Source organism: Stenella coeruleoalba, assembly GCF_951394435.1.
Source record: "Stenella coeruleoalba genome assembly, chromosome: 14".
NCBI lineage: Eukaryota > Metazoa > Chordata > Mammalia > Artiodactyla > Delphinidae > Stenella > Stenella coeruleoalba.
In genome coordinates, this window is record NC_137160.1 from 13558281 (window position 1) to 13572435 (window position 14155).

Genomic DNA, 14155 nt, shown 5'->3' on the forward strand with positions numbered 1-14155 from the left:
AATGTGAAAATAAATGGGAAGTCTTACTGACATTAATATATTTAACAGCATAATAAGGGGGACTCACTTGAGATATACTGTGTATCTTGCTAGCTGGTGCCTTTCCAAAAAAACCATTAGCATTTAGATAAATGGAGTCACAAATTAATAAAAATTATCACATTAAAAATATATTATTTATTCACCAGGTAATAAACATACTAATTCTACTACAGTTCAAAGCAAATAAGAATTTAAACATTTTTTCTTTAAATCACCTCGGAAATGTATTAATTTTATACAACATAATCTTTTTTTAGTAAAAGTAAACTAAAATAGGTAATTTATATAGCTTATATTCTTAAAATAAAATATATTTTAATGAACATACACTTTCTCATTTCATTTTGCTTGGATGTAGGATATAGTGTTTCAAAATGAAAATAAACACACATAGTAAAAACCAAAACCAAAACAAGTATGCAAAAACATTTTATTTATAATAGATCAACATTTTTGACATGAAAGGTAGCCACTTTCAATTTCTCAGGAATGCCTAGAATCCAACAGTTTCTGTAAAGACTAGTTACTTAACAATTATTTCACTGTAGGTAAAAGAAATAATTTCAGAATAAATTTTTAAATGGCTTTGCCTATGGCAACTTATTTTATAAGCTTTAATATGTGGTAAGCTAGCTTTCCCAGGAAGTGAATATAAACCACCTATGTTCCAAGTGTATTAAACCAGTTTATACAACAAACATGACAATCACCCATTTGTATCAGCTGTGCTCAAAAGAGAATTCTCTTTACCAAAATATGCATTTTTCAAAAAGGCCTCACATTAACCCCTTAAACCAACCACCTCCCTTCTATGTCCAGGACCACTCTTTTCTACTTCAAGTTGCGTTACTTTAAAGACAACTGTCAAATTCCAGCGGAACAGTACACTGACTTAAGACTCTATGTAATATATATCAAACACAAGAATAGTCACTGACTTTAAGGGACAAGGTGATAACTAACCAGTAATAATTTAGCCAATGTCATTTTTAGTTTAGAGGGAAAAAAGCAGCCCCCAAATGTCCTGAACTTTTCTGTACTTCTCTGTAACACACAGAATGAAAAGATAATCTCTGAAATTAAAATCATTAGAAAACATCTTAATAAAATGTTTTATGTAAATAGGTGTTAAATATTAGATTCAAACCATTATTTTCTTCTGTATTTCGGTTTGGGAAAAAATGTCACAATTATTAGGTCTTCTTACTTAAATTTAGTTTTGAGAATTTAAATCTACTACACACCAGTATGTAAAATTCACCTTGGTTAACCACTCCCCATGCTTCTGTGCTGGGTTTCCTCAGGTAAGTCCGTTCATTATATGCATGTAAGTGATGGGGAGGTTTAAATAGCACTTAAAGAATATTCATGAGAGTGCTGAAATATTGAAAGTTTCATTATTATCTACTTACTGTAGGATTTGCAATTCAAATTCATTGCAGTATTATAAACACTGTGTGAATGGAATGCACACAATTCCTACAGACACACAAACTGAAGTCCAAAAGGCACAGAGTAATGCTGGTGGCTCTTTCTAGTCAGTTAAGAAACAATAAAAAGTCTGCATTATTCTTTCATAATTTAAATACTTAAGTAATCTCCACTTTTATTACTTTATAACAATGACTGCAAATTTACATTATTTTAAGTACCACTGTAATAGCTTAGTGTATCATACAGATATTTGCTAATATCCCATCCAAAAATTAACAAAAAAACCATATATATATATATATATATATATATATATATATATATATATATATAAAATTATTCTGAAAGACAAGAACATAGAGGAGGAACTTGGTACAGACTATCAACTCAATTTTTTATCACCACAGTTGTAACTCCAAAATTAACAGATATACAGCAATAATCAAAAGCAGTGCAAATATCTTTGGAGGTTAAGATAAAATTATAATGCAAGAACATAAAAAAGAAATAAAAAAAGGCAAGTACTTCAAGTACAAGGAACCAGTCTGCTTGAGGTCCATTTAGTGTTTACTGGGGGCTTCCTTCCTGCTTTTACTTCTTTCTCTGAAACACATTGGCCAACATGGCACCTGATGTTGTCAACTGGCCCATTTTGTTCAAAAACTTGGTCTTTGTATCTTCACTCACTAAGCTTGCAGCAATTGACATTGAGCTAGGAAAGAAATTTTGAAATTCGTGTAAAGCAATTAAAAAACTAAAATATCTATTTTTTCATTTCTTTAGTAGTATAACATTAATAAATGCATTCTGAACTGGTATCACAAAAGGGAAACTAGTATTTATGGAGTAGAGTTTTTTGGTACCATAATAGGTTAGCAGCTTTCATGTTCATTGTTTTTTTAAAGGAAGCAGTGTGGTATAGTGATTAGGAGAAAGTGTGGAATGAGACTGAATCTCGGTTCTGTCATTTACCAGCTGTGTGACTTTGGGCAAGTTATTTAGTCTCTGTTTCCTCATCTATAAAATGGAGATAATTCTAGTACCTACCTCACAGGGCTATTTAGAATTATACGAGTGTAAAGTGCTTATTAGCAGTGCCAGGCACGTAATACCATGCTCTAACTGTTAGTTATTCTTCTTATTATCAGCATTACTTCATTTAACTCTTACAGCAACCCTGGGAGATAGATATTACCCCTATTTTCACAGATGAGTAAAGGAAATCTCAGTGAGGTCTTTAAACAATCCTAGGACATATTACTTTTTTAGGGGGGCAGGGTTGGGGAGAAGAAACATGTCCTCAATTGCCAATTGCACTAGTTTTGATGGACAGTGTCAAATCTTTTCCTTTCTTTTTGACCAACCTTCTGTGTAGGAAGTAAGCACAATTTAAATGACTACTAAACACAGCTGGTTTATCATATTACTGAACAGAGTATTGATAAAGGACAATTTTTCAGTGATCCAACAATTGTGCTATAATGGATTCAGTAATCCAGCTTATTGGCCTTGTGGCTTTGGCCAAGATGCTTTAAATCACTGTGATTCAGTTTCCTCCTCTGTAAAATTTTGCAACTGTTACTGCAAAATATCTTGAGGACTAAGTAAGAGAATATGTTTGAACATGTCAAAGACAATGAGTGGCGAGCGAGGTAGAGGAGCTCAACAGACGTCTGTTAAATCTACACATGAAGTATGTGCTGCTACCTAAGACCTCTGGTTCTATGTGGTCTTTAAAGGTGTGTGCTGAGTTACTCAGTTAAATACCCGACCACGATGCCCATCCTGAAAGTCTCTTCTTCCCATTGCTCTCCTGCCAGTACATCAACCTGGTCTGACCCTACGTGCTCTGAATACCCCTCTCTTGCTGCTTTTCCTCTTCCCACAAAGTAATCCTCCATGAGGCTCAGCATTTGGCTCTAGTTCTTCAATTACAAAACTTACTCATTCTATAAGTTTTAAGTAACATCTCCATAGGATGACTCAAAAATATTTATTGAATCACAACATTTTTCCTGAGGGCCAGTCCCACATTACCACTGTTTGCTACATAAAGCCAATGTCTCAAGTTTTTCTTCATACCCTAACTTTAGAAATAACTCCCCACTTTTATTTCTGAGTACAAGTCTTTCACCTCCTTAGGCATTTATTCCTAGGTATGTCATGCTTTTTGTTGCGATGGTAAACGGGAGTGTTTCCTTAATTTCTTTCTGATTTTTCATTGTTGGTGTATAGGAATGCCAGAGATTTCTGTGCATTAATTTTGTATCCTGCAAATTTACCAAATTCATTGATTAGTTCTAGTAGTTTTCTGGTGGCATCTTTAGGATTTTCTATGTATAGTATCATGTCATCTGCAAACAATGACAGTTTTACTTCTTTTCCAATCTGTATTCCTTTTATTTCTTTTCCTTCCCTGATTGCCGTGGCTAGAGTGAACATCCTTGTCTTGTTCCTGATCTTAGTGGAAATGCTTTCAGTTTTTCACCGTTGAGTATGAGGCTTGCTGTGGGTTTGTCACATATGGCCCTTATTATGTTGAGGTAGGTTCCCTCTATGCACATTTTCTGGAGAGTTTTTATCACTCACTTTTATTTCTTTACTTGCCAGTGGTTGTATCCTTTTCCTCTCTTCCCAACAGTGAATATAATGGCTCTCCATTTCAAACTATCATCAAATCTTGTGACTCTATTCTACAACATCTTCTCTATTGTTTACTTTTATTTCTAACGCCAATACTTTACAACTGAATTATTCCAAAAGTTTTAGATCTGGCATCCTTGCATTAGTCAGATTCACCTCTTAAATAATCACTTCTTTATATCACACCCCTTCTCAAAATCTTCAGTGGTCACTTACTACCTACAAGATAAAATATGCATGGCATTCAAGAAACATAGCAATCTAATTCTTATGTGTGTGTGTGTGTTTAACCAACCATCACTACTTAACTTCTAGACGCCCTTGAGTCAGGTCTGCCTAGTCTAATTGTTCAAACCATTCTCAACTTAAATATTTCTTCTTTTATCTCGTGTCTAGCCATCTTTTAATTCCCAGCTCAAGCCCTATCTTTTCCATGATGCCTTTCCTTAACATTCTAGGTTTATAGTACTGTTTTTTTTCTGTAGGAAACAGTGTTAAGTAAAAGATAAGTATGATTTTAGTTTGTATCTACAAAAACAGGATACATGGCTCAGATAATACTTGAGATACCATGAAGTCTTTTTTAAAAAAATATTTATTTATTTGGTTGCACTGGGTCTCAGTTGCGGCAGGTGGGCTCCTTAGTTGCGGCTCGCCAGCTCTTTAGCTGTGGCATGCAAACTCTTAGTTGTGGCATGCGTGTGGGATCCAGTTCCCTGACCAGGAATCGAACTCGGGCCCCCTGCATTGGGAGAATGCTTCCCTGGGAGTGTGCGCCACCAGGGAAGTCCCCCATCAAGTGTTAATGATATTCTAAGAAGAGTGCAACAATGATGCTAAGGAGTCTGGAAACCATAAGAGGTAAAAGTGAAAGGAATGAAGAATGTTTGGTTTGGAGAAGAGAAGATTTAGGAGACTTAAGATACCTCTCTGTGTTACTCATGAAAAATGAGATATATAATATATATCTGCACAGCTGTATATATCCATAGAGCTCTACTGATGCACATCACAATTACCTGGGGGAACTTTTTGAAATGTGGACACCTAGACGTAACCCCAGTGAGTCGGATTTTTTCCATCTGGGGTAGAGGACCCACGTATGTATTTTACAAAGCTTTCTAGTGAAGAACAATTACATTATGGCTTTTTTTTTTTTTTTTCTGAAGAAAGAGTTTACATTTTTATCAGTTAGACAAAAGGGTCTGACTCTGACCCCTCCGCCAAATGATGAAAACTTGGTATAGAGAGTAGATGTTATAGGAAGGGAGACTTTAACTCAGGATGAGAAAGGAATATTTTAAAAACAGAGTTGTTAAAAATGAAATGGGCTGCCTTGTAATGTCTTCTTACTGCAGGCTTTCAAGGGATTCTCAGATCTTTCCTTTGCAACTCATAGCCAACCAGCTGTCATTTCTTATTGATTCTGAATCTATAGAATCTCTTACTTCTGGCCTATCTTTAAAATTATTTATGTCCTAGAATAGTTCTCTCTCTCTCCACATCACTATATCTTGCAAATCAAAGATCACTATTCCTTCTCTTTGAAACCCCTATTTGATTTTTTGACACCACTCTGATTTGCCTCCTATTTCTCAGTTAAGCTTCTTGTAAATGCTGCACTTTCAAAAAAAAATTATTTATTTTATTTATTTATTTTTGGCTGCATTGGGTCTTCGTTGCTGCGTGTGGGCTTTCTCTAGTTGTGGCAAGCAGGGGCTACTCTTCGTTGCGGTGCGCGGGCTTCTCCTTACAGTGGCTTCTGTTGTTGTGGAGCATGGGCTAATGGGCTCTAGGTGTGCGGGCTTCAGTAGTTGTGGCTCTTGGGATCTAGAGCACAGGCTCAGTAGTTGTGGCGCACGCGCTTAGTTGCTCCCGGCATGTGGGATCTTCCCGGACCAGGGCTCGAACCCGTGTCCCCTGTATCGGCAGGTGGATTCTTAACCACTGCACCACCAGGGAAGTCCCTTAAACGCTGCATTTTAAATGTTGGTCTAATTCCAGGTCTGAGCTCCCTTTCCAAGTGATATCATCTATCCACCTCTAGTCCTTACCTAAGCCTTTAATTACCACCTATATCCTAATGGTTCCTAAATCTCAAAAACTGCTTATAGTGTTTTTCTTCCTGTACCTCAAATTTTAAATATTCCTCTTCAGAACAGTTCCATTTGGTTGTACGGTGCCATCATTCAATCTGGGAATTCTTATTAGATTCTAGTTCTCTCTTACTCTAACCTGTTGCCATGTTAAACTGAGTTCACATTTGAATATATCTTGAGTCCATCTTATTCTCATACTCACTGTTACATATAGGCAGTAAAACATGGTGGTTAAGACCATGGTCTCAAGAACCACAATGCCTGGGTTTGAATTCTGGTTCCTCCACTTAGTAGCTAGGTGGCCTTTGAGCAAGTTACCTAACCTCTGTGTCATCTGTAAAATGGGAATAGTAATAGTATCTACTTCATAGGGTTATTATGATAAATTATTAGCAAATATATGAAAAATGCTGAGAATGGTGTCTGGTTCATGAGTGTATCTTATTATTACCTGCCCATCCATGCCCATACCTGCCTTCATCAGGGGTTACTACAGTAGCTTTCTGTTCCACCTGCTTCTCTGTTGCTTGTATTCACTAGAGCATGGCTTCCAAAGCAGTGGTTCTCAAAGTGTGGCTCCTGGACCCAGAGTATTAACATCACCTGGGAATTTGTTGCAATTCAAATTCTCAGGCTCCATCCCAGATCTTCTGAATCAAAAACTCTGGAGATGGCACCCAAAAATTTCCAGGTGATTCTGATGGACCCTAAGGCCTGAGAAGCAAAGTTACTAAGGGTTGGTAAACTAAGGGTCACAGGCCAAATCCAGTCTGCTGCCTGTTTTTGTAAATAAAGTTTTATTGGAATGCAGCCATAGCCATACATTTCCATATTGTCAATGGCTGCTTACTGCTACAATAGCAGAGTTCAATTGTGTACTTGTAACAGAGACCATATGAATCGCAAAGCTTAAAATATTTACTGTCTTTACAGAGAAAGTTTGTTGACTCCTGGCCACAGGATAAGTCCAAACCTCTCATGTAGCATACAAAGTTCTTTATTAATGGTGCCCGTCTACCTTTATAGACTTATCTCTATTGTTCTCCCGTACATACTCTGTGCTGTAGCTTTAATTACAGTTCCCAAATATGCTTTTCTGAAACTTTTGTCCTTTGCACAGTGCTGATATTTCTGCATGTAATCCCTTTTCTCTTTTCTTTTGCCTCCGGTTGGAGGGTGGATCAGTTCATTACTTTGGAAACTGGTACATAAAGAGAAAGAATTGAACATTTATCTTGTCTTTACTATATAAACGGTATAACTTGGTAAAAATAGTACATATGGGGGACGGTTTTCTTTCTGAAGAATTCTAGCTGACAAATGAAGAAGGAATGATAGAGTAATACATTTTGTAATTGCTAATGAATTAACGGATCTGGCATTCATCATTAATAGATGTTAACATCACCAAAAAAAGAGAGAAGCAGACATTACCTGCCTCACAATGAAAACACACCTCCTCCTATGCAGAAGTCTTGGCAAATAAAAAACATGCCCCAAACCTGATTACATCTCTAGATCTAGATCCAACTAGTAAATTTATGGGAAATACAGAGGAACATTTTGAACCACACAAGGGAAATGCAATTAGCAAGATTTGGACTGTGGGAACCTCTATAGGACAAATGACTCAGTTCCTTCAACAAGTAAATTGTATGGAGAAAAAAAGAGATACAAGGGGGAACCTCTGAATTAAAAGAGATTCAAGAAACATATTAACCACTTATAATATATGGAATGTTGGATCCTGACTCAAGGAAACAAACTGTAGGGAAAAAACGAACAACAAATCAATAATGACATTTATGAAACATTAGAAATTTGAACAAAGGCCAGATAATAAATGATATTAAGGAGTTGTTATGGTGTGATGATACTGTGTTTATGTTTAAAAAAATAGCACTTATCTTTTAGAGATGTATATCAGAATATGGGAGGGGAGAAGAGTTGGGTATAGATGAAATAAAATTGACTATGAGTTGATAATTGTTGAAGCTGAGTGATGAGTACATGGGAAATCATTATACCATGTTTATTTTTGTGTTAATTTGAAATTCTCTACAGTAAGAGTTTAAAAAAAAATGTTAATATAGAGGATTTGAATAACATTTACAATAGCCAGGACATGGAAGCAACCTAAGTGTCCATCGACAGATGAATGGATAAAGAAGATGTGGTACATATATACAATGGAGTATTATTCAGCCATAAAAAGGAACGAAATTGGGTCATTTGTAGAGATGTGGATGGATCTAGAGACTGTCCTACAGAGTGAAATAAGTCAGAAAGAAAAAAACAAATACCGTATATTAACACATATATGTGGAATCTAGAAAAATGGTACAGATGAACCGGTTTGCAGGGCAGAAATTGAGACACAGAGTAGAGAACAAATATATGGACACCAAGGGGGGAAAGCAGAGGCACGTGTGGGTGGTGGTGTGATGAATTGGGATATTGGGATTGACATGTATACACTGATATGTATAAAATGGATGACTAATAAGGACCTGCTGTATAAAAAAATAAATTTTAAAAGAAGTTAAAAAATAAATGATAATATAGAGGATTTGAATAACATGGGAAAATATGATTATAAATGTGAACTTTTTTTTCTTAAAAAGGAAGGTCATGTAACCAAAGCAATCTTAGAAAGTTACAAAGAGATTTCTTTCTTGTAAAATTCCTGCATGATAATTCATGAAATTTCATTTAGAATGTATTTCACATATAATTTTTCTCAGTTTTGGTCTAAAACCTTTTACATCTTAAACTAATAAGGCACCAAATAATTTTAATATTTAATGTACAACAAATGAACAGAATTATTTGCTTTAATGTTAACTTTATGGATTTTGTGTTCAGAATAGAAACCTATCAAAGTATGTCTATTGTTTTATAACTTTCCATGGCTAAAATGATAGAAGAGCTCCCACCATTCTAGGAGACTAAAGTAAGAGTTCTGACTCATAGTAAAAGGCAAAAGACTGTGTGTGTGTGTGTGTGTGTGTGTGTGTGTGTGTGTGTGTGTGTGTGTGTGTGTGTTGGGGTTGTGGGTGTGGAGGAGTGTGTTTCTGTGTACCTAGCCTGACAAGATGAAACACTTATTCCTGGTAGTCAGTTTTATAAAGGAAACACCGTTGAGCTTTTCATGCCTAACAGAGTCCATTTAAGATCAACTGGTCAAGGTTACTTCAGAAAGAGTTAGAGTACACACAGACTACTTGTAAATTACTTCCTGTCCTGAAATGCCCAACTTTATTCTTTCACATCTATGTTCATATTTTAATTTCACTGAATCTTTGAATTCTAATTAGTTTGGTTAGAAGCATGGGACTAGAACATTCACAAGTTGACAATCCTTTATGCAGTGAATCAAGTTAAATCTTACAACTCCTCTCATAAATTTCTACAAACTACGTTCACCAGTGATTCCCAAACCAGCTACCTATCAGAATCTGTTTGGAAGCTTGTATTTATTTTATTTTTATATTTTACTGAAGTATAACTGATATACAATCTTATATAAGTTACAGGTTTATAATATAATGATTCATAATTTTTAAAGGTTATACTCCATTTATAGTTATTATAAAATATTGGCTATATTCCCTGTGTTGTACAATATATCCTTGTAGTTTATTTTATACATAATACTTTGTACCTCTTAATCCTCTACTCCTATATTGCCCCTCCCTCCTTCCCTCTCCCCACTGGTAACCACTAGTTTGTTCTCTATGTCTATGAGTCTATTTCTTTTTTGTTATATTCACTAGTTTGTTGTATTTTTTAGATTCTTCATATAAGTGATATCATACAGCATTTGTCTTTCTCTGACTTATTTTGTTTAGCATAATACCCTCCAAGTCCATCCATGTTGTTGCATATCGCAAAATTTCATTCTTTTTTATGGCTGAGTAGTATTCTACTGTATGCATGTATGTGTGTGTGTGTGTGCGCATGTATATGTATATATATATATATATATACATGCGCGCGCGCACGCACACACACACACACACCCACCACGTCTTCTTTATCCATTCATCTGCTGATGGACACTTAGGTTGCTTCCATACCTTGGCAATTATAAATAATGCTGGCTGCTATGAACATTGGGGTGCATATATCTTTTCAAATTAGTGTTTTTGTTGGAAGCTTTTAAACATACAGATCCCTAGGCTGACTCAGAATGCTGAGGTCACAGAGAATGAGATAGAGATCTGAATTTTATATTTCCCAGATGGTTTATGGATTAGCATTAGAGAACTGCTGTTTTAAAGGATTTTCTTATCTTCCAAATTAATGACTACAAAATAACACAATATAAAACACTACACCCACCTAAAGAAAATTTATATAGAGAAATTAAGGTTAATTAAAGCCTTAAAAAAAGAATTAATGTCTTACCCTTGAGGCTCTTGGACGGTCTTGTTCTCTACTTTTTGTTCACATTCTTTTATCATGGAAGTTAAAATAACCTGATTTAAAAAAAAATGACTTTAGAGAAATACTGTTAACATAGTAAAATGCTATGGTTTAAAGTTTTTAATTGAATTTTTAATATTCCCATAAGCTAATATGTTAACTAAAAATTGAAAATTTTGGCAGTTACTTAGTTAAAGGAATTCACATTGGATTGCTAGACTAGGTACCGAAATAGCTTTAAAAGATCTCAATCGTATAACTTAATAATTCACTTTGATTTTCACTAACCTTCCTTCTGAGTCTGATTCCATTCTCCCTTAGCTTTCCCCACTATCTAATGTTAAAAGTAAAATTTACATACATTTAAAAAATACACATACCATGGTCAGACATATTTTCCCAGTAAAAGCTGTTCTGTCCCTTGTCCCTTGCTTTTTCCAGGTTGCTAAAAGCAAGATGCTCTATTTTAAAGTCTAGGGCAGAGACCAGATATAGGTCTGTGGTCACTAAAACTGGGGAGACAATGGGTGTCTAAGAGTTGCTATCACTCTTGCGGGGAGACTGAGTGAGTAATGGAAAGGGTGGAGGGATGGAAGCTACTGCCCCAAGTGCTGGCACCCACACCAGAAACCAAATGGCCCTCCTGAATTTTCTTGGCCCATATTTGTGCATGGAGGTCACTAGACAACAAACTTATTGTCACCCTCTATGTGCTAGGTATGTTTTTAGACACAGAGGATGCAGCAAATAGACAACATTCCCTCCTTGTGGAGAGCTTATGTTCCTTTGTTATAGACAACAAACACAAAAAATAAGTAAATCATATAGTATATTACAAAGTGATAAGGGCTTTGGAAAGAACACTGAGTGAGATAAGGGGTATAGAAGGCCAAAGTGAAGAATATTACCATTTACATGGAGGTGTTCTAAGCAGGTTTCATGGAGAGGATGATATTTAAGCAAGAACCTGAGGGACATGAGGAGTAAGTGTGTGAGACTCTGGTTAGAGGCTGAGCAAAGACTCCAGGTGGGAGTATGTCTATTGTATTCTAAGCCTGGAAGCCAGAGTGGTGGGTGCAGAGTGAGCAAGGGGGAAGGCAGAAGGTGAGGCCCGGGAGGTAAGGAGGGAGGAGCTGGGTCCTCTAGTGCCTTGCAGATTATGGTAAAGACTTTTGATTTTGTAATGTTTTCCCGCTCTCTCATCTGTCACATTACAGATTTCGTTTGTTTGGCTCTTTTCTTTTGCATCAGTGTTTTTTTGGGAGAGTTTTTGTACTTTCTCTTCTGCTCCCTGTATTGTCCGTTCCCTCCAGCATCCTTTTTCTTGTGTGTATATTTTCATCTCTGTCTTTGATGTCAGAGGCTTTTTTCAAATGGTTGGTGATCTTGGGATATCCACTAAAGACTGAGGTACTAAAACGTTGATTAGAATCTCTTCATGCATGAGTAAATTCACTTTAAGGTGACTCTGGCACAAACTTTCTGCCAATCTTTTTTTCCCTGCAAATATAATTCTGGCTGCCACCCCATTCCTGGAGCTAAGAAGGAGAAAGGTAATGAGGTTTCTAGTGACTAACTATACCTTTGACTTAATTTCCCTCCTTTCATTATAGCACCTATTCCTGCTCTCAGCTAGGCCTGATATCTCAAGTCTAGAAAGGAAAGCTCCAGTCTTCCACCAAGGTTCAAAAGGGAATCTGGGAGTCTGATACTTTCAAAAACTTTTAACCCTCCCCCTATTTTCAGTCCCACCCTACACTAATGGAAGGTAGTGAAAATAAGGCTTCTTATTTGTTCTATTCTACAAGTAGTCTTCATTTTCGATGCAAAAATCCTGAACAGAATACTAGTAAACTGAATCTACCTTCATATAAAAGGAATTATATACCATAACCAAGTGGGATTTATTGCAGTAGTGCAAAGGTTGCTTTAACATGTAAAAATCCATTAATATAAAACATTGTAAGAGAATAAAAAACACAACCATGTAATCATCTCAACTGACACAGAAAAAAACATTTGACAATATTCAACACCCTTTCATGATAAAAATACTCAAGCAACTAGCAAAAAAAGTGAACTTCCTCAGGCTGATAAAGGGAATCTATAAAATATACAAAGCAAAAATTGAGAAAACTGAAAGGAGAAAGACGCAACTCACAATCATAATTTTAACATGTCTTTCAATAGCTGATAGAACAAGCAGAATACAAAAAACTAATACAAATATAAGAGAACTGACTCATAAAATTAACTACCTTTACCTTATGAAAAAAAATCCATGGATCAATAAAAATATAATGGAAATGAGAATCTACTTTGAACTAAATGATAACAAAGCTACAATGCAGTAAAAGGGATGTGGCTAAAGGAGCGCTTAGAGCCTTAAATTTATGTATCGGAAAAGAAGAAAAGTTAACAAGTAAATAATCTAAGTTTCCTCCTTAAGGAGTTAGAAAAACAGAAAAAAAAATCAAATCTAAAGAAAGCAGAAGGAAATAAAGATGAAAATAGAAATCAATGAAACTAACACATAGAGAAAAGTCAACACAGCCAAAAGTTCAATATTTGAAAAGGTTAATAAAATTGATAAACCCCTATCAAAAGTATTTTAAAAAGAAAGCAAGAAACAAATTGATATCAGAAGTAAAAGAGGGGTAGCAATATAATAGATCCTACAGTAAGGAAAAGGGAAAAAAATAAAAGTATTACACAAGAATCTATTATTTACAGGTGACTTTTCTACACTTGAAACTTATAAAAAATCCAGTGACATTTTGTTATTAGAACTAATAATAAAGTTTCTCAGGTTGGTCAGACATAAGTTCAACATACAAAAGTTATATTATTTCTATACATCAGCAAGAAAGGGTTAAAAACCATATAATCCTAAAAAAGGTAGCATTGTAACATTATAGATATAAAGTGACAGTTTTTTCAAACAAAGTTATAAAACTTTATTAAAAGACATTAAAGGAGATCTAAATAAACATAAGATATAGTATATTCTGGATAGGAAGACTCAAAATCATGAAGTTGATGTCTCTCCCAATTAATTTATAGAATCAACTCAATTTCAATCAGAATCTCAATGAGATCTTTCTTGGAGTCTCATAAAATAATCCTAAAATTTACATAAAAATGCTAAGGGTCATGAACAGTTCTAAAAAAGGACAAGGTGCTGGACTTGCCCTATTAGATTTTAGGACTTTTTAACAAGGCAACCGTAATGAAGACAGGGTATCAATGTTACAATAATTGAGAAAGAGACCAGTGGAAAAGAATGTTCCCTAATAACAGACACATGCATACAAGGAAACATCATCTATGATAGAGGTGGCACTGCCAATCAGTATAGACATGATGTACTGTTCAATAAACAATAATGGGACAACTGGTTATCCATATAGAAAAAAATGTAACTTAAGCACTACCTCACATCATACGTAAAAACTAATTTTAGATGGATTAAGAATTTTATTGTGAAAATACAACTTTAACCATTTTAA

General features: G+C 35.2%; 1 protein-coding gene across 4 annotated transcripts in view; it reads right to left on the minus strand.

Moving 5' to 3' along the window:
- Positions 1 to 378: 378 nt before the first annotated feature.
- RELCH (RAB11 binding and LisH domain, coiled-coil and HEAT repeat containing) overlaps positions 379 to 14155 on the minus strand; it is a 121400-nt gene continuing 107623 nt past the window's right edge. For all 4 annotated transcript variants that reach the window (XM_079941718.1, XM_079941717.1, XM_079941716.1 and 1 more), the window contains 2 exons: positions 10629 to 10699; positions 379 to 2188 (listed from right to left, as the gene is read on the minus strand). In XM_079941718.1, the coding sequence (XP_079797844.1) occupies positions 2068 to 2188; positions 10629 to 10699 (192 nt within the window). In that variant the 3' untranslated portion in view covers positions 379 to 2067. The remainder of the gene's footprint in view (positions 2189 to 10628; positions 10700 to 14155) is intronic.